Genomic DNA, 23,717 nt, shown 5'->3' with positions numbered 1-23,717 from the left:
CTGAAACGCGGTTATCATCGGCATATATAATTAAAATTACAGTTTGCGTCGTATTTTGCTTGAATTTTATAAAACTAGAGGAGAAGCATTTCAGTTGGCTTAAATTGATGTACCACAGCTTGACAGTTGGCAAAAAGCTCAGTTATTGATAAACTCTGTATTTCTTCTCATATTTTCTTCTCATATATTCCCTGAAACACAAACAATCTTAGGGGCATCGCATGGAGGAAAGCTGTAGTCTAATTTAAAATAATTTTGACGACCATTTTGAATTTGGTCCCGTATTGAATTTTATCAGAAAAACGTGATTCACCGTTAGCGCTTCGTTTTGAATTCTGAGATCAGCATCAAAAAGTATAGAAAAAACTGTACAATAATTTTTACCGAATGAACGATTTTCTTATCAAATGAAAACATCATAGTTTTTACAATGCCATTTTGTTTTTAGTCAATTTATCTCACAAAAAGAAATGCAATATCAAGTAATAAAACAATCATACAAACAATTCAGTTGTATTGTCAAAATTATGCTTCTGACTTTTGAAGAGCTTTATACCGGCAGTATAAAGTACCAGAAACATAAATTGTTGTTACTCGAAAACTGTTTAAGCAATTTGCTTAAATTTATCACAATTTTGTTTAAAAAGCGGAATGCAGTAACAATATATTGTTTTAAAAGCGAAATATTGAACATGAGGATTTTTTTTAATTTGAGGTAGACTCAAAAACGGTTCTATGTGGTTTTTAGATTGGCACCAGATGATTCCTTTTACACTGAGTGATAGGTTCTACGAGACTGAGTTTATTTCATGGATTAAGATTTCTATTTCAAGGGCACATCGTAATATTATTAGTTGTATGACTCTAGGAAATAGTCACATACAGTGGCGCAACCAAGGGGGGGTTTTGAGGGTTACATCCCCCCCCCCCAGAGCCGAAAAAATATGAGACTCACCAAGTATATTTTTTATATTCAATACTACACATCATATAACTACAGAGCAGTAGCTTAGTTTGATTCATATTAACTCTCAGAATTTCAGTAGTTTTTACAATTTTTGATCTTCAAAGTTGTATTTCAATTTAAATCCATAGACCTCTAAAGAGTTTGATAAAATACAAAATTATCTGCAAATTTGTAGTAATAAGCTTAAAAACACAGTTTTTAGCCTTTTTTAAAAGAAATTGTATCAAGAGTTTGTCAAACGTTCAGATGTATTGAATCCTTTTCATTGGTACAGCAGTAGAAATCCAGTTGCCTCACCGATTTGCCAAATTTTGCGACCTTCAGAGGATACGAAATTCCGAAACAGACATTCTTTAAATTTTTAAAGATTACGGAGTAAAAAATCTGTGAATGCTATTGAAGTATTAAGCTGTTAATGAAAGCATTTCAGCCTCATTAGGAATTTCAACAAATTAGACATTTTGTTGGCGTGGGTCATTAAATTACAATCTATTTTCTGGGTAAATCATGAGGGTGTTCAGTCAATTCGTTCAATAAATGTTTGAATATGTGTCCATCATAAAAAAATACTAATTAACGTCTTACTACAATAGTAAATCAATCGGATTACAAAGTCATCCAAAAACAAAGTTTAATGGTTGTGTTGAAATGTAAAGGTTAGTTATTACATTTTTGATAATAGCATCTTCACAATGAAAGCAAGACTCATTTTGTGACCTTTGGACTCGGTTTTTTGGATTGCCAATTCTGTAAGATGTGACAATTAGTCTTTAGTTTTGCAATGCTGATCTACTATCGACCTACTGCAACAATAGTAGTAATAATTACTATTGCAAATTGTTGCGCTTAAAACATTATCCTCAAATATTTTTTTTTCATTGTTGAAATTGTTTTAAACATTTTTAAGGAAAAACACAGAGAAAGAGCGATTGAATGGCATCACGCTAATGTATTGTAATAATTATTAATTCATTTTACTATGCAAAGACAAAACTTATACTTAAATACTCGATTTTTTTTATTAAAAATATCTTCTCAACAAGTATCTTAAAATTTGCAAAACCCCCCCTAGAACCAAATCCTGGTTGCGCTACTGGTCACATAGCATATATTTATTTATTTATTAATTTATTTATTTTGTACGTCAACAGGTTTTAAACTCCCAAATGACAAAACATAGATTATAAAACACAAAAATCTAACATTACACAGAAAGCACACTCAAAAAATTTTGTCTTAATCTATTTCTACATAAACCAAATTCAAAGCCCTCGAAACAGGCAACAAAAACACGACACATACTTTTCACGGGATCATTCATGCCGTAGTTTGTCCTCGATCTGTCGATTTGCATATACAGTATATACAGTAGGTATTGTTAAGGTTAATTCAATTGATACTGGGACAAAATAACATTCACTTTTTACATCAGAAAATTTTTCAACTAAATAATGTTTAAGCCCATGTACTTGATCTCTTCGTTCCATATTTCAATAGAAATGGAAACATACTAAATACGTGCATATTGGTTTTCGTTCGTAAGGAATGTATATTCAAATATTTGTGATATTTGTAATTTTTATATATTAAAAAGTGGCTAAGAGTTTTCGGATTTCCGTTTATGATCTATATAGACTGAAATTCGAAAACCCATAGCAACATAACCTCCATCACAGTTGATCCCTATATATTAGAATATTTGTGATATTTCTTATGAGACGAAATCATTAACGCCTGGGAATAGAAGCGCCCTCTGGGCTATAGGAACGCCCTCCTCAAAAAGGGACGACAAAGAAGCTCAAATTTTACGACGACAGGGCTGGCTAAAATTCGAAGTAAAACTCATAAAGCTTTTCCATGTGATTTCAAAAGAATTCATAGAGATATCTTTACTGAAATCTCGGGATAAAATCCTGAGGAATTTCTGCAAAATTGACCGTACTTCGAAGAACTTTTTGCAGCTTACTTGCAGGAGCTCTGATTATAACTGGATAAGACGCTGGAGTTTTCTTGGAGATTTCCTATTTTTTGTCACCAATCACATCATCACCCTAATGTACAAGCAGTACAAGTTTCATTCTCTCAGGAAGCTTGTATCCGTCGAGTGTAGCAGGAAACACAATAGCAATACATTTCAGAGACTAAAGCCCATCACAATCCCAGCACATCGGCACGTTGCTAACCTACTGCTCTTCTTGAGAGCAAATCCGACTCGTTGAGGCCACCGTCAAAAGAAAATAATACAAAACGTAATCATACAAAGATCTCGCAAAAAAGGGATATAATGTGATTATTTCACTCCATTTGCCCGACGAATAATGACGAATAAGAAGCTTCGTCGTCGTTGTCGAACCATTATTCCAATCGATTTCGGTTGGGATATTGTGAAGCTGGAGGCAAATTCGATCATGCGGAAGGGTATATCCTCTACATACGCTAAATATGAGGCCGCGTACGTTAATTCAAACTAATGCGTGCCCCTGACCACATCAGGTACGGTTGTGGTTTGTTTTAATGGATCCAATTTGCTGAAAAGCACCAAACGAACCCGGAACGAAGTGATCTATTATAGTGTATGCCATGAGCTGAAACATATGGGCGATTTTGCGGTACTTCGTTTAATTGGTGTATCACTTGATTTACTTTATTCTGCCGAAAAAAAAAAATCGAGATTATTTCAGTGCAGAACTTTTACAGGTGAGTTGATTTCACCTGCTTATGAAAAAAAGCGCTTTCAATTAACTTCACCTAAATATGAAGCGCATTAAACATGGTAATAGATGATTGCAACGATTTTTTTTTTTAAATTATTAATATTTTTTTTCGAAATTTGTTCCAATGTTTCAACATTGCATATTCTATGTAACTCCTTAACGCTGTGCCAGGGATAATGCCAGGGTTGATGTGAGATGCTTCAGAATCGTTTTCTAAATTTCATTTTGAATCCTCTTTCTAGTTTTATAAAAGCAGGTCCATATTGGTGTCCGGCCTAATAATTCGTTTGAATATTAGAAGCTTATTCTTAAGACAAAGTTTCGCTTTTCTGTTAATGAGTGACATTGGCATGTGCTTTCATGACAGGAATTTGTCGTCAATTGAACGATATTATCGGAGAGGAATTAGGGAGTCGATGCCGGTTATGGACCCTTTGCGTATTATGGACCCCCTACAGAAAAACATAAAATTAACACTCAAAGCAACTTTATTCCTATGAAAATCCACCGGGGGAACTTCGATTACATTGTTAGTCAGCAGTTTCAGGCAAAATATTTGGTTTGAGACGCATAAATACAGATATTTGAACAGTTTTGTAAATGAAACCACACAAGAGGGTCCATAATACGCATTTCTAGGAGGGTCCATAATAGGCTCGTCGGCAGCGAGCCGGATTACATGGGAATCAAATGGAGGGTCCATAATACGCAACGTCAAATTTGTAAACAATCCTATTATGGACCCCGGGAGGGTCCATAATAGGCATTCGGACAACAGTTTTTCGCTAGAAAAACGAATGATTTTGTATGTTTCATAGACATACTACGAAGTAAAGACATTGCATTTGTTGTTAGACTCCACAAAACGTATATGCTTCTGAGATATCATTGCGGAAAAGCGTCTAGAATGAATTTCAGCTACTAAGGGGTCCATTACTAGCATTGAAACCCTATTAATAACTTCGTGATAACAAAGTTTCGCTTTTCTGTTAATACCCGAGCAACTTTGAATAGCAAAATTATAATAAATCTTGTTACCTGATTATTGTCATTTGGTAACAGATTTTGTTATCATCATGGCTGAATTAACAGCCAACATAACAAAAATGAGAACTCAAATTTGTTAGTCAAATAACAAAGTAATAGTGAATTATGTTATCACTGAGTTTTAGTTGATAACAAAATTTACAAAATCATATTTTTTTTAATTATATCGTCATAAATCACAGACAAATGTTGAGAAATGAGTGTTTTGGATTAAACTTACGATTCAAATAATTCTACAAAATTTTGTATGACGAAAATTTATCAACACACACTTTGTAAAAATGTTATGGGAAAGATGTTTGATGACATATTTTGTTATCAACCTCTTATCAATAATGTCTGTCACGGATACAATGGTAACCATATAAGGTATCATTCGGTTATAATTGATAACAGAATATCAAATTGATAACAATGATAATGAAAGTTGTTATCATTTTGATATCATCCAGTTATCCACCTTTGCTCGGGTAGACATTTTATGAAATTGTTACATTTGGCTTGAATGCCCTAAATGTGATTTTTGAAAGTTAAATTTGTATCGAGCCTAAGCCCTAGATACTTAACTTCACCAGATTAATTTATTGAAACCCCTCTCATCGTAATAACATGTCTAGTTGATGTTTTCAAGTAAAGAGCTTTTGTTATACTATATGTTAAGTTTTGGAAGCATTAGGAGAAATCTTCCATGTTTCCATTTTTAACCCGTATAGGCATGAGTGAAAGCAAAACTACTGAAACCCTCACCACTCAGAGAAATCGAAACTGATTCCAATGATTTTTTAACAGTTCACTGGCCCACATATCTAGTTTCTAGAAGTGGCCAGAGGAACTCGGAAATATTTCTGTGGCCTGAGTTATTCCGGTGGGTCAATGGGTCAAGTCGGGTAAAAAAGGGCTATTTTTTGGGACATGCAAAATTACCTTTATTTATTAGCAATGACAATCATTTTATTTTGCATTAATTATTAAGATCTGATATTCAACATTATAAATGAAGAGTTTTGCATCGTTTAAAATATACCGGATGTGGCCATTCTGACGAAATGCCCGGAAGAACCGGCTATAGATTTGTTGGATACTAAACCGTTTCAATTCTCGAAAAGTGGATATCAAACACAATTGTGCACTTAAATGCATTCCCATAAGCTTGGCATAGATGTTCAGATACAATTTGGCCATTTTATCATAAGTTTGAGGCGTCCCGGGACCCGAAAATGGTCATTTTTTAGGACTAATCAAACGCAAAGCTCATAGTTATCCAATTCAATCCTTTCTCAAAAGGTTTATACTGATACAATTTTCTTTAAATTCCGTCATGTAGTGGCCACATTATAAACCATTCCGGAAATTACCTGTGACTTGAAATTTGCCTACCTCCAGGGGCACAAACGCACAGTATTCTTCTCACCCGACCTGACCCAGTGATCCACCGAAAAAACTCTGATCACAGGAATATTTTCGCGTTCCTCTGTCCACTTCTAGAAACTAGATATGTGTGCCAGTATACTGACAAATAATCATTTGAATCCATTAAGAATTAGCTAAGCCGTGAAGGTTTTAGAATTTTTGCTTTCACTCAGGCCTATACGGGTTAAATTACATAAATGGAATTGACCCTTAACTTTAGAATACGTAGTCTCCAAATATCTAAGTCTTTTTGCAAATTCAGGGGATCATCCATACTTACGGTACTAAATGGACAGTCTTTCTGCATTGAAACTCAAAAACACATCCGCTTCTACACCCTCTAAGGCAGTGGTTCTACATTTTCACACACAAAGTACCAATTATTCTGGCAGTTTTCGTCATTCCACTCCCAGTTCAGATCCCTGTCCGGTTGGTACCACATGTGAAGACAGTGTTCCTTGGTGTGCAAATTGTTCGGTTCATCTTTCTTCCAGTTGGTAAACTGCATCCCCAATCCGGTGGCGTGCCAAATGAACTTTCCTTCCAGGGCCAAATCATTGGCACCGATCCACAAATCGAACCGGGTGGCATCCGCCAAGAAATGCCGGAAACTGTGCACCAGATGCACGATCTCGGTTTGCTTCCATTCGGCATCGACTACGGCCAAACGCATCCCAAGCCGGTTGCAGTGCTGGACCGCTGCGATCCAGTTGGCCTAAGGAAGTATGGAAGTCATCAGTTGAATACGTAAGATTTGAGTTTCATCAGTAATTTAAAAACAGATTAATGACATATATGTAATCTTCTAAAGAATACCATTACCAATCTTTCGAATATTCGCTTAAGTTGATAGCATAAAAAATATTAAAAAAAAACGTTATTTTAATTATGATTCGTGGTTTACGGCTAACCAGCCGAGTGGAAGTATAACAACTACCGAAAAACTAAACATTTTATTTGCTTTGCAATTAGATTAAATGGACAAATTGATGTGAAATTTGCGAAAAAGCTGTTTTGGAGCGTCTTGCTGGGTAGTGCTTCGTGAAGCCCAAGCAGGACAGTTCGGTTTTGCGTCGTCCGATAGATTTTGCTGACGGTTTCGCGCGCGTTTTCGTCGCCGGAGATTTTTTTCCCCTGTTTTGGAGCGTCTTGCTGGGTACGTATTTGGGAAGGCCCAAGCAAGAGAGTTATTTTCGGGACGCCAAGAAGTTTTGCTGTCAGTGTCAGTTTTGTGTTCGTGAGTTCGTTTCATGCTTATAATAACACATATTTTCTTGAAAGCGTAACTTTTATGTAATATTAAAACAAACTTTGTATGGTTTGTCACTATAGGTGTCGGCATTATGCTTTTTTCTTATACAATTTGAATATACATATATTTTTCTCTTTTTGACATTATTAAAAATTATCTTTTGAATTGTTCGACATTGTGAATGTTGACGTATTTTCTAAAACTTCTACCATATCGAGACAAAATGCACAGTAATACTCATATGTAATTTTCAAACAAACTATGTATGGTTCGTCACTACAAGTGTCGGCATTATTCCTGTTTCATATAAGTTAAAATATATACATGTAATTTTCAGTTTTCGTCATTAATAAAAACGTCTTTTGAATTGTTCGACATTATAGATGTTGACGTATTTTTTCCAAAAACTTCTCGAGACAAAAATACAAAACTAGCTTTAAATACAAGTCGTATATTTCCCCCTTATCCATGGATCGCATCACCGACCAGAGGTGACTCCCAGATCTTTTCCTCCCTCACTAATAAACATCCTTCCCGTGGTGATTGTGGAGATGCAGAGGTATTCTCGGTCTCTAGAAGCAACAATCATTACACCCTAACATTCCTTCCCCATCCCAACTGACTGTAAGGACTTGGCCGGCGCCGTTATTGATCAATAATATTAGATCTGCTAAAATTGCACTTCGAGAGTAAACGGAAACTCCCATCCCCTATTCATTTGGATCCCAGTGCAATTCTTACCAGTTCCGATCAATCACGGAGTAGCAACCATTGACATGTACAGTCAGTCTATGCTATGCTATGCTAAATTGATGTGAAATTTGCGAAAAAGTTACACGTCTTCACGGTGAGACTCCCACACGTCCATGAGTCCTCTCGTGTGTAGGGGTATCGTGCCCTATCTAGTGAACAGGGAGTCGTGAGTTCGATGCTCACCGAGAAAACGTGTCACTTTTTCGCAAATTTCAATCAATTTGTCCATTTAATCCAATTGCAAAGTACATGTATTGTTCAGTTTTTTTGATAGTTGTTAATCAAACAAACCGATAACTAATTATGATCTTCATTAATTAACATCTTCTTCTTGGCATTAACGTCCCCACTGGGACAGAGCCTGCTTATCAGCTTAGTGTTTTTAGGAGCACTTTCACAGTTATTAACTGAGAACTTTCTTTGCCAAAATTGCCATAAAATTGTATATCGTGAGGCAGGTACGATGATACTCTATGCTCAGGGAAATCAATGAAATTTCCATTACGAAAGATGCTGGACCGACCGGGAATAGAATCCAGACACTTTCAGCATGACTTTGCTTTGTAGCCGCGGAATTTGACTGCTCAGCTAAGGAAGTCACCCAGTAATTAACATATGGTTAACTAATTATGAACATGTTTTGGCTCTTCTACTTGAGTACTTAAAAATCTCGAAAGAACTCGAAATTTCCTGCTTTCGATGTATACACAACTCACCTTATAATCCGGAATGTAGAACTTTGAAGGCGCTGAGCAGAACAGTTCTTGGGCAGATACTGCAGCTACGAAAACTGCCGGAAGAATGATGAACCGCAACAGAGCCATTTCTTTTCGTGGAAAGGTGAACTGACTGTACAGAGGTCAACTGCAACTCATGTACTTTTTATATTTTCTGAAGCGGTTCGATCTGAAAAAAACGATAGAGAAATACACACACTCGATAAGATAGTGACATTGACATGTGCTTTCAGGACAGGAATTTGTCGTTAATTGAACGATATTATCGGTGAGGAATTATTAATAACTTCACGGATTGGGATCTCTTGTAAACAACAAAATTTTAAACAAGATGTAGGACCATCAAACAAAATTCCTCAACTTTTCCTGGAATTCTATTCAGTGTAAAATAAGAATAAAAGTGATCAATTTTTTTTTTTAATTGCAAAAAAAATTAAATGTATAAGTATTGATCAGATTGCACAAAATCATAGATGTAATAGTTCTCAACTTCAATCCATTACGTAGAGACAAGCAACGTCATCACGATGGATAAGGAGTGTATAAGAATAATTAGTTGAATAGAATATGCCAGACTACTCCTAACTTTTAATCCATCCTCTATTTTCTGATATGCTCACAATGAGTTTACACGGTGTTCCCCTGACCGTTATTATCAGAGAATAAATCTGTGCTCACCAGTCGTTTTCTATAGTTAAGTTGCATGTCTGGGCAAAATATTAAAAAATCATTACGCCCTTTTAATTGTAAAAGTCTACTTATTCATAGGAAATCTTAGATATATAAATGCAAATCTGCAATGGCCGTGATTATTAGAAGAAAATAAACAATCAAAATTGGGGTCAAAGTTGGTTTGTTTGCTTATTTCTAACCCCTTGGTGAAGATTTGAATGAGAAAATAAACCGAATTTAGAGTTACGCCCTTTTTTGGTGTAACCATTGCAAACACTGATTTCAAATAGGATAATAAGGCATTCTAATACCGAATACCGAAAAACAAGTTCAAATAATTTCAATGACACATTTCACTTACATGTCGCCAAAGTCTTTCAAAATTGATTATTTCTTCAAAGGCTCAAGCGCTGTAAGGCATTACGGAGCCATTTTTGTGACATTATTATTATTAAACATTTTTGTAATATCCCAACTAGCTTCGGCTGTTCTGGCTAACTTTGTACTACTCTAGAGCTTAAACTTCAATCACTGAGTTATGAACTATTGGTCAAACTATAGAACTCTAGACCACTGTCTTTACATTTGTGATAATTTGTAGCATGTATTATAACATTTAGATTTTGCACAAATCTACAATTTTTCCAATGGGTTTCCCGGTCTTTTCGAATACACAAACACCCAAGAGCCTTGGATAAATACAATAGTGAAAGAGATGTATAAATTAATTAACTCATTCTCAAGCTAAATCGTGAAGAGAAAGTCTCAGTACTTGAAATTCACCAAAGAGAAGTATAAACATGCGTTTTTATATGGTTTCACTGATTTTAAAATCATAACACTTAAAACAGAGCTGTTCATGGATTCAACGTGAATTTCAGTTTTAATTACCGGGAAATCATAAATTGTTCTGCTGGTCTACCAACCATAATATTTGGTGAATCATACACAAATGGAAGATTTATATGTAAACTTTTTTTCTATCGCGCACTGTGCTTGTGAAGTAAAGACACGCCACTTGTATGACGAATAATAAATCATACACAAAGTTTTTCAAACTGTCAAAGCCAAATGTTTAAATTAAGCTCAGTAAATGAATTCTATTAAACAAAAAAATAACGGATGTTCTAAACTTTGCATTATTTTATCCATTTTGTATTGCTGCTTTCTACGTCATTAATATTATTTTATTCCATACACTGCTACCCATAACCGAAAACTTATTTCGTAAGGTACTTCTTGACATATGCTGCGATTCGATATACTACAGTAGGATGTAAAATAATCAGAATCATGAGTACATGGGTTCACCAACCTAGTCAGAATATTGTGCTACAAGAGCTAATTTGGTTACATGATGAAATTAGCTCCGTAATACCTTGATGCCCTTGAGCCTATGAAAAATCAGTTAATAGTGAAAGAGTTTTGTGGCATGCAAGTGCAATGTGTCATTGAACACATTTGAACATGCTCTATGGTATTAGAATGCCTAATTATTCTATTTGAAATTAGTGTTTTCAATGGTTACACCTCAAAAAGGGCGTAACTCCAAATTTCGTTTATTTTCTTATTTAAAACTCCACCTAGAGATTACAAATAACTGAACAAACCAACTTTGAACCCAATTTTGATAGTATATTTCTTTATAATCAGGCCAATGGAAATCCGTTTAAATATCTCAGATTTCCTATGAATTAGTAGACTTATGCAATCAGAACGGTGTAGCTTCAAAACGGGTCCTACGATTTATTTTTATATTTTGCCCAGGCACACAACTTAGCTATAGAAAACGACCGGTGAGCACAGATTTGATGAAGATTTTTATCTCATAATAACTGTCAGGGGAGCACCATGCGTTAAATATGCTGGCAAAATTGGATGAAACGTCACATGAAATCATAAATTCTGTTTTTAAACCTTTGAAATGCTACAACAAAACCATTTGCCATCATCAATGCCTAATTATTTTCAAAGATGTCAGAATGTGGATCTGCAACTTGTAATACGAAACACTACATTTCCATTGGTTCAAGTGATTATGCGAGAAATGTTGAAAATATGGTAGATGGTATTCCTAAATATAATATTTACATGTTAACACATTGATGTGCATGTATGAATAATAATATTTTCTTCTCTTCTTTATTTCCAGGTATGTTGAGCTGGTTCCACTTGCGTTCTACATGTATGCAAACCGTTGACAGATAAGCCAAATGAAAACAAAAACTATAACTATCATTTACTGAAAGTGATATTTGGAAACAATTTTTCGCACTCTAAATGTCTAGTGCATTCCACGAGCATTATATTCAATATTGAAGAAAAAACAGTCGAAGCTTGATTGGCAACATCGCGAGTCGTAACATCCAGGAACATTTAACGTAACTCAAAACTTGAGAACGTTGCCTTTTCCGAATGAAATAAAATTTGCGCATGGATTAGTGACTCGCCAATACGACAATTACGATTAAAATTTTACTAACTAGACTACGTTACGAAAACGATTTATGAAAAAATAATATTTCATAGGATTTTTATAACTTGATGTATAGTTAAAAAAAACGGTGCATTTGATTGAACCGATGTCATCGACATAGTTTCAGAAAAAAGGGTTCTTAGTAAAAATACACAGAGAAAAAATCACAATGAAAAGACGTAAGATTATATGCAATTTTCTTAAACCAAACCCTTCGAACTTTTTATATTGTTCCTTGACCTCGCAGGGTATCCCTTAGTGTTACCGTAAATTCGGGTGAAATTGATCAGTAGGGTGAAATTGATCACTGTGTCACACGATTTTATTTCCCTCTAATAGAGCACAGAAATCAATACAACCTATGTAAATGGACGTTGTTTGTCTTAACTATTGTCGAATTGCATGTTGTGAAGCTTTTTGTGTTAAAGAATGTTTATTTCTATGAAAATAATAGAAAATTCCATAATCGTGCTCTGTTTGGTATTGGCAGACATCAATAAACTTATAGTTTTAAACAAGGATTTGGAGATGGTGTCAACCTGAAAATATGTAAGGATGCTTGAAATATATTCCCAAAACGTATTTAATAATCAAAATTCTTACCAGTTTGTTCATTTTGTTGTAATAATTGATTTTTTTTATAGATATCAGAAGATTCCATCGAAAATTGCCTACATTTAGGCGTTTTCTGCGGTATTGTTGAAAATTAATTGTTTATTATTTCCATAAAGTTTGCATTGTTAAGAATATGGCAAGCATATTTGGATCCAGGAGGCCCAAATAAAATCAGTAAAGTTGTTTTCAAAACTAACAATAATTGTTTTGACAGGTGATCAATTTCACCCCGAAACGAAATTCCTTGATTTTTCATTTTAGAGACGATTTTCAGCACTAAAATCACAACTGTATGGAAATTTGAGTATATAAACCAATGAGGCTCACCGTCGTACTTGTTTTCCTGCATTAAGTTGTTTGGAATTGGCAACATCATAGAAAACAGACAAGAAAAACAGTGAAATCTGATCAATTTCACCCGAAATTACGGTACCTTTAAGCCTAAGCTGATTAAATGCTTACAAGTATTTTTTTTATTATATTTAATTTTTTTTATCATACGCAACAGGTTTAATCAATTTTTTTAAAAAGAAAGAATTACTAACATTTGCTTTATCATGGATTTTTTATTTGTGTGAAAATTATCATAAAAATCAATTTTAAGTCAAAAGAAGAGCTAGTTCTTTCAAAAAATGTCAAAATATATAATGGTGTAGTCCCACATCTCAACATTTCTTCTAATTTCGATATTATTAAATTTGTTTTCAGTTTAGATAAAAAAAAGCTTAGATTATCATTATTATTTTCTACTCCAACAAGATAAGCGAAGATTTTTCAAACACGGAAGCTTCTCCATTAGTTTATCAATGGCCTTTTCAAAGACCTCTTCAGAAACTACTTCGAAAATTAATCTATTGACAGCTCCATAAATTAAACTCAAAATAAAAATTCTATTGAATTTGCTTAAGAATTCCATGCAGTGCTCTTGTAAATATAAATATAGTATTGCCCATAAAGTTTATGAGAAAACTCAAGTTCTTTAAAAATTTCTTCCAAAAATCATCCAGTTTATGTTTAAAGAATATTAATTTTATTTCTCTCAAATTGCTTTCCTGGTGTTCAATATGACGGCATTTTCATTGTTGAATTAAATTAAATCTCTTGAAATTCTTTTCTGAAGATTTTATATTCATTATGCATGCAATTGCATCAACTTTAAGTTCGATTTTTTCACAGAGCTTCCAAAACTAGCTGTGGCTGTGCGGGAAAAATCGACCCATCAGGTGACAGGTTCTACCGAACCACACTGAACAAAATAACTGTAACAAGAGTCCTTGAGGAAGGTCCCAAACGGACCGAAACGTTGAACATACAAAATAACAGTTTTTTTTTTTTCAAATTAATTCAAGACAGAAAAGCCAATGCACGATATTTTTAGACGTTCAACATTAGCCAAATTACCCTTTTTCTCATCAAAAAAAAACACTGGATATGCTTAAAACTCTACACGTTTTTGAAACATCCTTCAGCACCAATCAAAGTTTCTGAGAATTCTTCAGGAACATTTCCAAGAATGACTTTGAAGAATTATTTGCCAGAATCCTCAGGAAATGTCAGAAGGTACGCCTGACGTAATTTTTGATTTCCTTTAGATATTATAGATTGTTTTAGAATTCTTACAAAAGTAATCTATGGATAACATTATTAGAAAGTGTTGTTCAAGGTAATGTGTTGAAGCTCCCAAACAGTTGTAGGTATAAATTTAGCAAATCCAAGTCGAGGATATTTTCGAAGAACTCGAAGATCTCTCTTGAGAAATCTCTGAAAAAAAGAGAATCCACTATCCAACTTTTAAACCTAGAATAATGTATTCCAGGAATTAATCTATTGAAGAATTACTAGAATGCATACTTTTAAGTTCAGAAGGAACTCCTAGACAAATGTATGAATTTTTTATCAATAACGCGGTTAGATCACATCTTCGTGGTGCATTATATGGTAAAGTTCTACCAGTGAATCCTAGTCTTAGCTGCTTCAAACGAAGGGAACAGGATGTTATAGTAATCAAAGTCCTTGTAACAATTTGAACCTTGTTGAAAGTGAAAAGTTCCGGTTTTCCGAGAAGGATCTTGTGACAAGGAAAATATGAATCGAATTCAACAATTTGCTTTCTAATCTTCTATTCATTCAGTTCTCTAGATGTAAAAAGTAAGGACTAGGATTCTGATGCATGGACAGTACCGGTGTCATTTCGTGACTTTATTGAGGGATCCGTTTTTGATTGATTAAGAAGGGGACATCTATGGAGATATACTCACCACATTCTTCTATCAAGTTGGGAATTACAACAGCAAGAAAACCGAATATTCTACCACTTCTCGATAGTGATAAAGTAACACGACGTGCACTGAACAAAAGACACTATAAATCGAACGTGGTTAATGGTTTAGTGCCAAAATGTCGAATGTCAAAAATGTTGAATTGGACAAAACTTCAAATTATTTATTCTTTTGGGAGATAGGCATTCCTTCAGACGTTTTGTCTTTCGATATTTTAATTAATTGACTCTTTATTATGGAGAAATTCAGCCCATTGATTTCGACATTTTGTCGCCCAACCATTTGTCATGTCGAATACTGGTTAAAAAAAGTTTACAATTTTTCTGAAATATCTGACCTCATGGACATAATTCATAAATTCACGCAGAACGAACGAACGAACGGTGTCAAGTTTTCCCAAATCCAATGCGTTTATATATTTTTGCAATTTCGCATCGTAATAGGCTGTCAATCAATCAATCACGCTAATCTGTCATGAAACGGCCTGCTTTCCTGCACTGAAGTATACAGTGCGGGAATAGTCATTACGCAACTGAAACCAGTGCTGCAATGATTTATTACGCAACGCTTTTTCATTATGTAACTGTTTTGAGTTGCGTAATTAATCAATAATTAATTAATTAATCATCAACACAACATTTTTTCAGAAATTATAAAATAATGGTGAATGCATTCCGATATAATTTCTGATACCCTCAAGCGGTTAACTACGAAATTGCAAAAAATGTTGTACGTAACTTGTTGCAGAACTAGATTTTTACAGCACTCGTCGTAATTATCCTTACGACTCGTGCTGTAAAAATCATCATTCTGCAACTTGTTCCGTAAACTACTATTGAGATTATGATGTTTTTTATTATTGGTTGTTACAATATTATGAATCATGACCTTGAGGAAAGTGTTTTCAGAAAAATGCAAACTATTTTTAAACAATATTCGGCATGACAGCAATTTGTGGAACGCCAATTCAATTTTTATATTACCACAATGTATCCGATACAAGACAAACCAATGAAGCATTGCAATACATTTCATAATCGGTAATTCCGAAATTTCCGACTTCAATGTTGGCAAAACCGTAAAACATTTTATGATTCATCATGCATATAAAGCCGGGCATTTGGGATTTTCGCTTATGTTAATTTACTGCCACCCCCCCCCCCCCCTCGGCGAAGCGCAAACGTCATGAATTCTGCCATAGATGGTCGATAATAAACCGATCCAAAGGTAGTCTCAATAAAAGTCACCTTTTAAACACATCTCAAAACAGCTCTATCTCATCTTCAAAACAGCTGATTCCTTGGCATCATTCCTTATTTCTCCCTTTTGGTCCTATTTAAATAATCTCCGAGTGCACGCACACCACCAGCAGGAAGCCTTTTGCTTCTAACGGTACGGTAATGAAAAGTATGCTGGCTGGGTCCGAATGCAAAATTCGATATTGCTGCTGCATAAGAAATATGCTGTTCCGACACGCACAACGAGTGTTGGTGAAAGAACGGATAAACCCCATAGAAGGCTACGTACTCGTGAGGCTAAGGGGATGCGATATGCATTTATTTATGTCGGAAACGATGCACGGAATTCCTAGCACTTTTTTCTATTTTTATTTTTATTTATTTATTAGTTTCATTCCGAACATTACATTCATTTCTTATATCTAGATGTTCTGTGTTATAAGACAACACTATAATCCTAATTTGCAAAAACAAGTTTGAGATTTTATTAACATTTTGTTAACAACATATTACATTTCATTTGCCGTATCAGTTCAGATTTTTTACAGGTGACTTGATTTTACCTGCTTATAAAAAAAATGTTTTCAATTTACTTAACCTAACTTAACCTAAATATATAACGCATTAATCGTGGCAATAGAAGATTGTAACGATTTTTTCCTGAAATTATTAATTATTTTATTTGACATTTGTTCCAATGTTTCAACATTGGATATTCCATGTAATTCAATGTTACTATGCCAAGGAGGAAGCTTCAGAATCATTTTTAAAATTTTGAATTCTGAGAGCTTTCTTTGCCGATTGACCATTTGTGCATGTGTATATCGTGTGGCAGATACGAAGATACTTGTATGCCCTGGGAATTGAGAAAATTTCCTTTACGAAAAGATCCTCGACCAGTGGGATTCGAATCCACGACCCTCAGCATGGTCATGCTGAATAGCTGCGCGTTTACCGCTACGGCTATCTGGGCCCCAAACAGCATACATCATGGCTGGCCTAAAAATCTGTTTGAATATCAAAATCTTGTTCTTAAGACAAAGTTTTGATTTTCTTTCAATAATGAGATAGAGACATTTTACGTATTAGTTACATTTGGCTTGAATGCCTTCAATGTAATTTTTGAAAGTTGAATTCTTAACCTTGACATTTTTCCATTTGTCAGGAAAATATGCTAATCGAAAACATTTTTTAAATATATCAACTAAGGCGGCATCCACAAAATACGTAACGCTTTAGGGGGAGGGGGAGTAGGCTCAAGCGTTACGGCTCATACATAAATTTGAAATTTTTCATACAAAAAGCGTTACGGGGGGAGGGTTTTAAAAAAAAATTCCAATTTTAGCGTTACGTAATTAATGGACACTGCCTAAGAATGATAAGCTACTTTCCGGAAGTTTCTTGATGAGGATGTAGAAAATTTCAATAATCGCCAGGAGCTTTCATGTTTTTGAAATTTTCAATAATAGTTTTCACTTCTTCCAAATCAGTCTCCCAGGAATTTTCGAAAACGTTCTCTTGATTGAGAATATTTTCGAAGACCTGAGTACACGGTGCCCCGAAAGACCGTTAATATGAAAAAAAAAAAAAAAAACAAATGTCCATCAAATATGAGCACAGGGCTCGATTCCTAAGGTAATTCTGCACCTCTGGGCCAATTTAAAAAAAAAATCCCTAGGAGAAATCTCAAACAATCTTGATTTGAAGTTTTTAACTTAAAAAGTCAATATAATCCATATACAAATTTTGCAATAGCACTGAAAAAAAAAACTAAAAAAACGCTCAAAAAGTTGGCCAAATTGTTCTCAACTAGTATAAAGCTGGTACCGTTGTTGTGATTAGAAATATTTACAATTGACTTAACTTATCAGAGTGGCTTAAGTATGTGTTTACATGGCTTAAACCAGTAAGCTTAGTTTAATGGGATGAAATCTAAGAAATAAATTTCAATATACAATTGATGTTACTTTCGATAAACGTGAAGCAATCAATGCTGAATATTATTAATTAACAGCTTATTTTTCGACTTTCACACTTAGTGACCAGCCCACCAAAGTCTGCCGTATTTATTTTGCTTCTAGTTTTCCACCGAATTTTGCCCTCAGCACTTTACGAAAAAAATACCCTGTTCAATATTCTCAGCCACAACAGGATTATTACTACACGGGAAACATGATTGTCATATGTCACAAGTGTTCGAAGATTAACAACTTCAAACAAATCCTCAATAAGTACTACTTCAGTATCAACATCACTGGGACTTCCAGCTATATATAGACGCTATATACCTGCAACCATATACAATGTTTTATTTTTTTTTCAGGATTCATCGTTAATCTGTTTATTGATTTCTAGGTCGCGTTCGACTCAGTAGCGAAAATCTAGCTGCTGCAGGTACCGTAATTCGGGGTGAGGTTTTTTGTAGTAAAAGTTTGATGAACTGTTGAAGTGTTCGTCACAAAACAATCGTCTATTGCCAAGGCATACAAAGACGCCATTTCAAAAAACTGTCTCATACATTCCAGATTTGTTTTCTGAACCCTGTGCAAATTTGCATTGAGGATCGAAATTCACTTTCAGAGGAATAATTGTTCTTATCGTGAACCGGTTGCTAATTTCAAAGGAAATTGCCTACATTGAGGCGTTTAATGTGGTTTATTTTGTAATTCTAAAATTAACCGATTTATTTATGATAAGCTGTAAGAGTTTTGAGACTTAATTCAGATTCAGTGATCTTATATTTAGTGAGCAGCATATTTCTTCATTTTATTAGTTGATTAAGCTGAGAAGTACAATCAAGTGTAGGAATTGTAGACGAGGAGCCCATTTGTTTTATAATGTTACATGGAATGAAAAGAGATGAGTTTCCGAATTTACTGTTTAATATTGCTTTTGGCGCATATACTCATTGGTTTTGCAGACTTATTTATTGGAATCGATCGCAGTGGAGTAAAGCAGAGTTTCACGATTTTAAAGATGGGCAACTATTATAAGCTTGTAATGCCATATACTCTACCCAACAGTATATGGTGGCACGTAAAGAAAGAAGCGGGTTCAGATGTGTTGGTGCTGAAGCAGTGCTTGATGGAAATGGAGATAAATTTGCTGAAGAGCCTTATAACACTTGTGACACATGATAATAATGTTTCCTTTGTGGTAAAAACACGTGTTCTGGCTGCGAATCTGCTTTAACGGATTACATAACCAACTTAGAAACCCAAAACTTGTAAAGCGAACGACATTTCTACACTGTTGCTTGATAAAGGCTTATCTGACTTTAAAGATCCATTATTTCGTTAACAACTTCGCCAAAACATCTCGTGATCCTTTATCGTGAAAAGTGTTTCGAAAACTAAATCAGTTTTCAATAATAATGCAAAGAGAGCAATGATGAATGCAAGCATGCCTAAATGAAACATCATTGTCAATGTGCCCTGTATAAAACACTTATTCTTGACTCTCTAAGCACATTTATTTGAGAACAGGAGCGAAAACTACTGAGCAAATAAAATAGGCAAACTTCAGTGAGCTGGTCATTTAGTGCGAATGACGGAAGAAAAGATCCATCAATCAGGTGTAGGTCAGCGGCCCCGTGGAAGACATCCGCGTATGTTCATTTTGATATTGACGTGAGCGTACTAGAGCTACCAAATCATTTCAGATTTGAAACAAACGGTTGATACCAGGTCTAAAAGACCATAAAAGTATTCAGATGACTTATATTCTAACCATTTTTGTGCTATATTCTCAGATCCTTTTTTGTCTTAATAACAACAATGTTTCAATCGGTTCAATGTAGAAAACAAAAATCAATTTAATTTCAACCAGCAATCTATGAAAATACATGCTAAAGCCACTCCGGTAAGTTAGGTCAGTTGTAAATATTTCTTTTTATAACAACAGTAACAATTTTATACTAGTTGAGAACAGTTTGGCCAACTTTTTGAGCGTTTTTGTAGATATTTTTATTGCTATTGCAACATTTAAATAAGGATTATATTGAAATTTTTGGTCAAAAACATCAAATCAAGATTATTTGAGATTCCTCCTATTGATTTTTTAAAAATGGTCCAGAAGTGCAGAATGACCTCAGGAATCGAGCCCTGAGCACAGATTTGATGGACAATTTTTTTTTTTTTTTTTCATAATAACGGTCTGTCGGGGCACCGTGGAGTAAATTGATTTTCAATTGAACTAGTAAGTCCTAAATTAAAATTGTGCGTGCTTTCAAATTGCATAGCAATTTTTGAGCTTTTTCGCAATTAGTCAGTAATAATTTGTTTTCCTCTTTCAATGCCTGTATTGGCTTCTGAAGTTTTTTCAAAATTTTAGATAATTTCCAAAAGGGCTTAGAGCTTGGGTCCACTTTCTTTATTTCTTTCTGCAAATCCTACCATAATATTTTTTCACGTTTTAAGACGGATCAAGAGTTTCAGATCATCGTCTATAATCACGGATTCAAATTTTACTTCACATTTTGGAATTGCAATGCTCCTGGCTTCAACAATAGAATTTGTTCAAGTTTCAAGAGCATTGTCAATATCAAGTTTAGTTCAAACTAAACAAATGTAAAGAAATGTTAACATCAAGATTAGAGTCAATATACGTTTCATATATATTCCAGTCGGCTCGAAAATAATTGAAAGATTATACAAAGATGACTAGAGTCGGTTAAGACCAAATCAATTGAAGATGGGTTTCTAGAAGAGGAAAACACGTAGGGCTTTAAGAGTATTGAATTGAGAAATATCCTGAAGAGCACTCATCAAATAAAATAATGCCGTTGGAATTACTTTAAGAATTATTCCATGACCGATGTTTGGCATTAAAGTCATCAATAACAAAAAAATTTGACTTATTGTGAGTCAATTTTCGCAAATCAGTTTGGAGCAAATTAACTTGCTGTCCAGAGCATTGAAAAGGCAAATAGGCAGCTATGATAGTATATTTACCAAGCTGTGTTTCAACAGAAACACCTTAAGTTTCAAAAACTTTAGTTTCAAATGGCGAAAACAGTTGATGTTTTATACGCCTATGAATGCTGATTGCAACTCCCCCACATGCCCCATCAAGTCGATCATTACGATAAACAAAAAAGTAAGGATCTCTTTTGAGTTTAGATCCAGGTTTCAAATACGTTTCAGTAATAACTGCTATATGCACGTTATAAGCTGTGAGAAAATTAAACAGCTCGTCCTCTTAATCATTCAGAGAACGAGCATTCCAATTTAAAATATTTAAAATATTGTTTGGATCCATTAGAAAAACGTAATCCAATAACAATTTGATCAGTAAATTTTACACCAATTTGGACTGATTCAGTTATAGTGGTGGCTTTGAGCATTGCATCAATCATTAGATTCAATTGTTCAGTTAGAAAATTAAAATCATAGGCAGAAATATCACTTGAAGTGAGTACATTTGATGATTTTCCGTTAGAATTTTCGATAGACGAAAAGGCGGAGAAGTTTCTTGTGGCGGAAGGTTTTTTTTTGATTTGAAACAATTAGAATGGGTACTCATAGTTTGAATAGGGGAGGAGTTCAAATTACCTGCTACGATATCGGCAAAGGATTTACCTAGGGTTTTCAATCCCGGGAACATTTCCCGGGAAATGAGATTTCCCGGGATTCCCGTTTCCCGGGAAATGAGATTTCCCGGGATTCCCGTTTCCCGGGAAATAATTTTCTGTTTCCCGGGATTCCCGTATTTCCCGGGAAGATCTGTCTCAATGAAGAATTGAGTATCTATATTCAAGTAAACTATCGCACAATTTACATTTCATATCATACCAACAAATGTCCTCACTAGATTACTAATTATATTTTGATGTTTGATGTTTATTGGTGTTTTTTTTTTTGTAATCGAATAGTTATTAATGAATGCATATATTTTTGACGATATGTTTTTCCAAGAAAGTTCATATGCAATACAATATAAAGGAACCTTCGAGGGATTTATTCCATGATTTGAGTAGGTTTATATACTTTTTATGAGTTCTATATTTTTGTTGCTTTCTATACGAGCTCGGACCTCGTTGATCCATCTCGCTTACGGTTTCTATTAAATGTAACAGTCACAATTTTTAACAAAACACTCTAGTTGGTTTTTATTATAGTGTTCGAAATGATTGATTAAGGGGTCTATTTTATAAGTCGAGTTGATCAAAAACGACTCGACTGGAGTCACTGTCGACCAAAAATTTAGCTCAACATGACTCTGTCACTCGAATTATTCGACAGTTGTCACTCTATGTGACAGGATTGATATGGTAGTCGATGGGTGACTTCTGAAATAAGAATGCCTTCTGTGTTCGGCAGTGACTGCAGACGAGTCACATAAAATGGTTCGATTTACAAAATAGACTCCTAAATGATTTTAAGATGATTTGTCCAGCATGACCTGATGAAGGCTTTAACTATCAAAAAAACGAAACCAACAGATATTTTTAGATAAACTCACAAATAAGAGAAATAATCGTGGCAATTTACTGTTCTAAAATATTATATACATTAAATATAAAAAGGGACGAATGAACTTCGGGTTAAAGTCCCTCTCAAATCAAATAACAACAACAACAACATTAAATATAAAAATAATCATAGAACTCCATCAAATTAGCTTAATTTACAGGTTTTTAAGGTTTTCCCGGGATCCCGGGAATTCCCGGGAAATGAAAATTTTATTTCCCGTTTCCCGGGAAGCCAAATCCCGGGAAAATTGAAAACTTTAGATTTACCATGGGTAGATACATTCGAAATTAAAAGATTCAAACGGCTACCCGGATTAAAATTAGTTTGTGAATGAGCATGATTATAAAATATCCTATAGCATTATAGGAAGATTATAATCATGCGGAAAAAAAATCCGAGGTACATTCGATTTTTATAATCTGCTGGTTTAGACATAGCGTGAAACATTATTCCTTTTGTATGATGGTATAAAAATAGTCGATTTTTTTTTCAATCTTCTATAATAAAATTTTTGTAGACGGTCTAGACTCTTAATACCCAAATGTTTCGATTCGGATTCGGAAATTCAAAAAATACACCGGATATAATTTTTGTCATATATCTCGACGTTTTGCAAAATTCCGAAAATTTTTCCTTTAAACAACTATTGGCGAAATATGTTCAATTTGACAACACGAAACGAAATTGGAAGACATGAATGTTGCCTCATTGCATTCCGCACAATTTCATTTGGAATGTTATTAGACGGAATTATTCTACAATACCGCATACTCTTACGTATAACTGCTGTCATGCCGGCCGGTCGTCCATCCATCCCATCCAGGCGAAGCGGCCTGTCCAATCCAACCCAACTGATGATGGTGGTCTCTGTTTGTTGTGTTGTTTTTTGCCCTCTGCATTTCTATTCCTGGCCTGCACACCTAGCCGTGCTCCGATGATGCCGAATGCCGCTGGCAATTGAGGGTCGACGGCGTGGTGGTGGTTCTCTTCCGTAGTTGTGAATTTCTCCAGCAGCAATCAGTCGTTGCTGCAGCCGCTCCAGCAGCTGAACGGTCCGAAATATCGTACAAATCTGTCCAGTGCC

The 23,717-nt window shown here is 34.6% G+C and overlaps 2 protein-coding genes across 2 annotated transcripts in view; one reads left to right on the top strand and one right to left on the bottom strand.

The window, feature by feature from the left end:
- The window catches only part of LOC5574311 (protein gustavus), a 756,279-nt gene that overhangs the window by 630,325 nt on the left and 102,237 nt on the right, over positions 1–23,717 (top strand). The gene's annotated exons all lie outside the window — the stretch shown is intronic.
- Positions 6,463–9,013, bottom strand: LOC5574313 (perlucin). Its single transcript, XM_021845170.1, has 2 exons — positions 8,860–9,013; positions 6,463–6,853 (listed from the first exon to the last, which is right to left on the bottom strand). Exons 1-2 carry the CDS (start codon positions 8,965–8,967, stop codon positions 6,479–6,481), a joined length of 483 nt encoding a protein of 160 aa, XP_021700862.1. The 5' UTR covers positions 8,968–9,013; the 3' UTR covers positions 6,463–6,478.

The sequence above is a fragment of the Aedes aegypti genome, chromosome 2, assembly GCF_002204515.2.
Source record: "Aedes aegypti strain LVP_AGWG chromosome 2, AaegL5.0 Primary Assembly, whole genome shotgun sequence".
Taxonomy (NCBI): Eukaryota; Metazoa; Arthropoda; class Insecta; order Diptera; family Culicidae; genus Aedes; species Aedes aegypti.
Note: the sequence above shows the minus strand (reverse complement) of the source record. Positions and strands in the feature narration are given on the sequence as shown.

Excerpts from the sequence above, each read along its gene's own strand:
- LOC5574313 (XM_021845170.1), bottom strand. The coding sequence starts at position 8,967 with ATGGCTCTGTTGCGGTTCATCATTCTTCCGGCAGTTTTCGTAGCTGCA. Across the intron at positions 6,854-8,859 it reads TCTACATTCCGGATTATAAG|GCCAACTGGATCGCAGCGGT; the intron begins GTGAGTTGTGTA and ends ATACTTCCTTAG.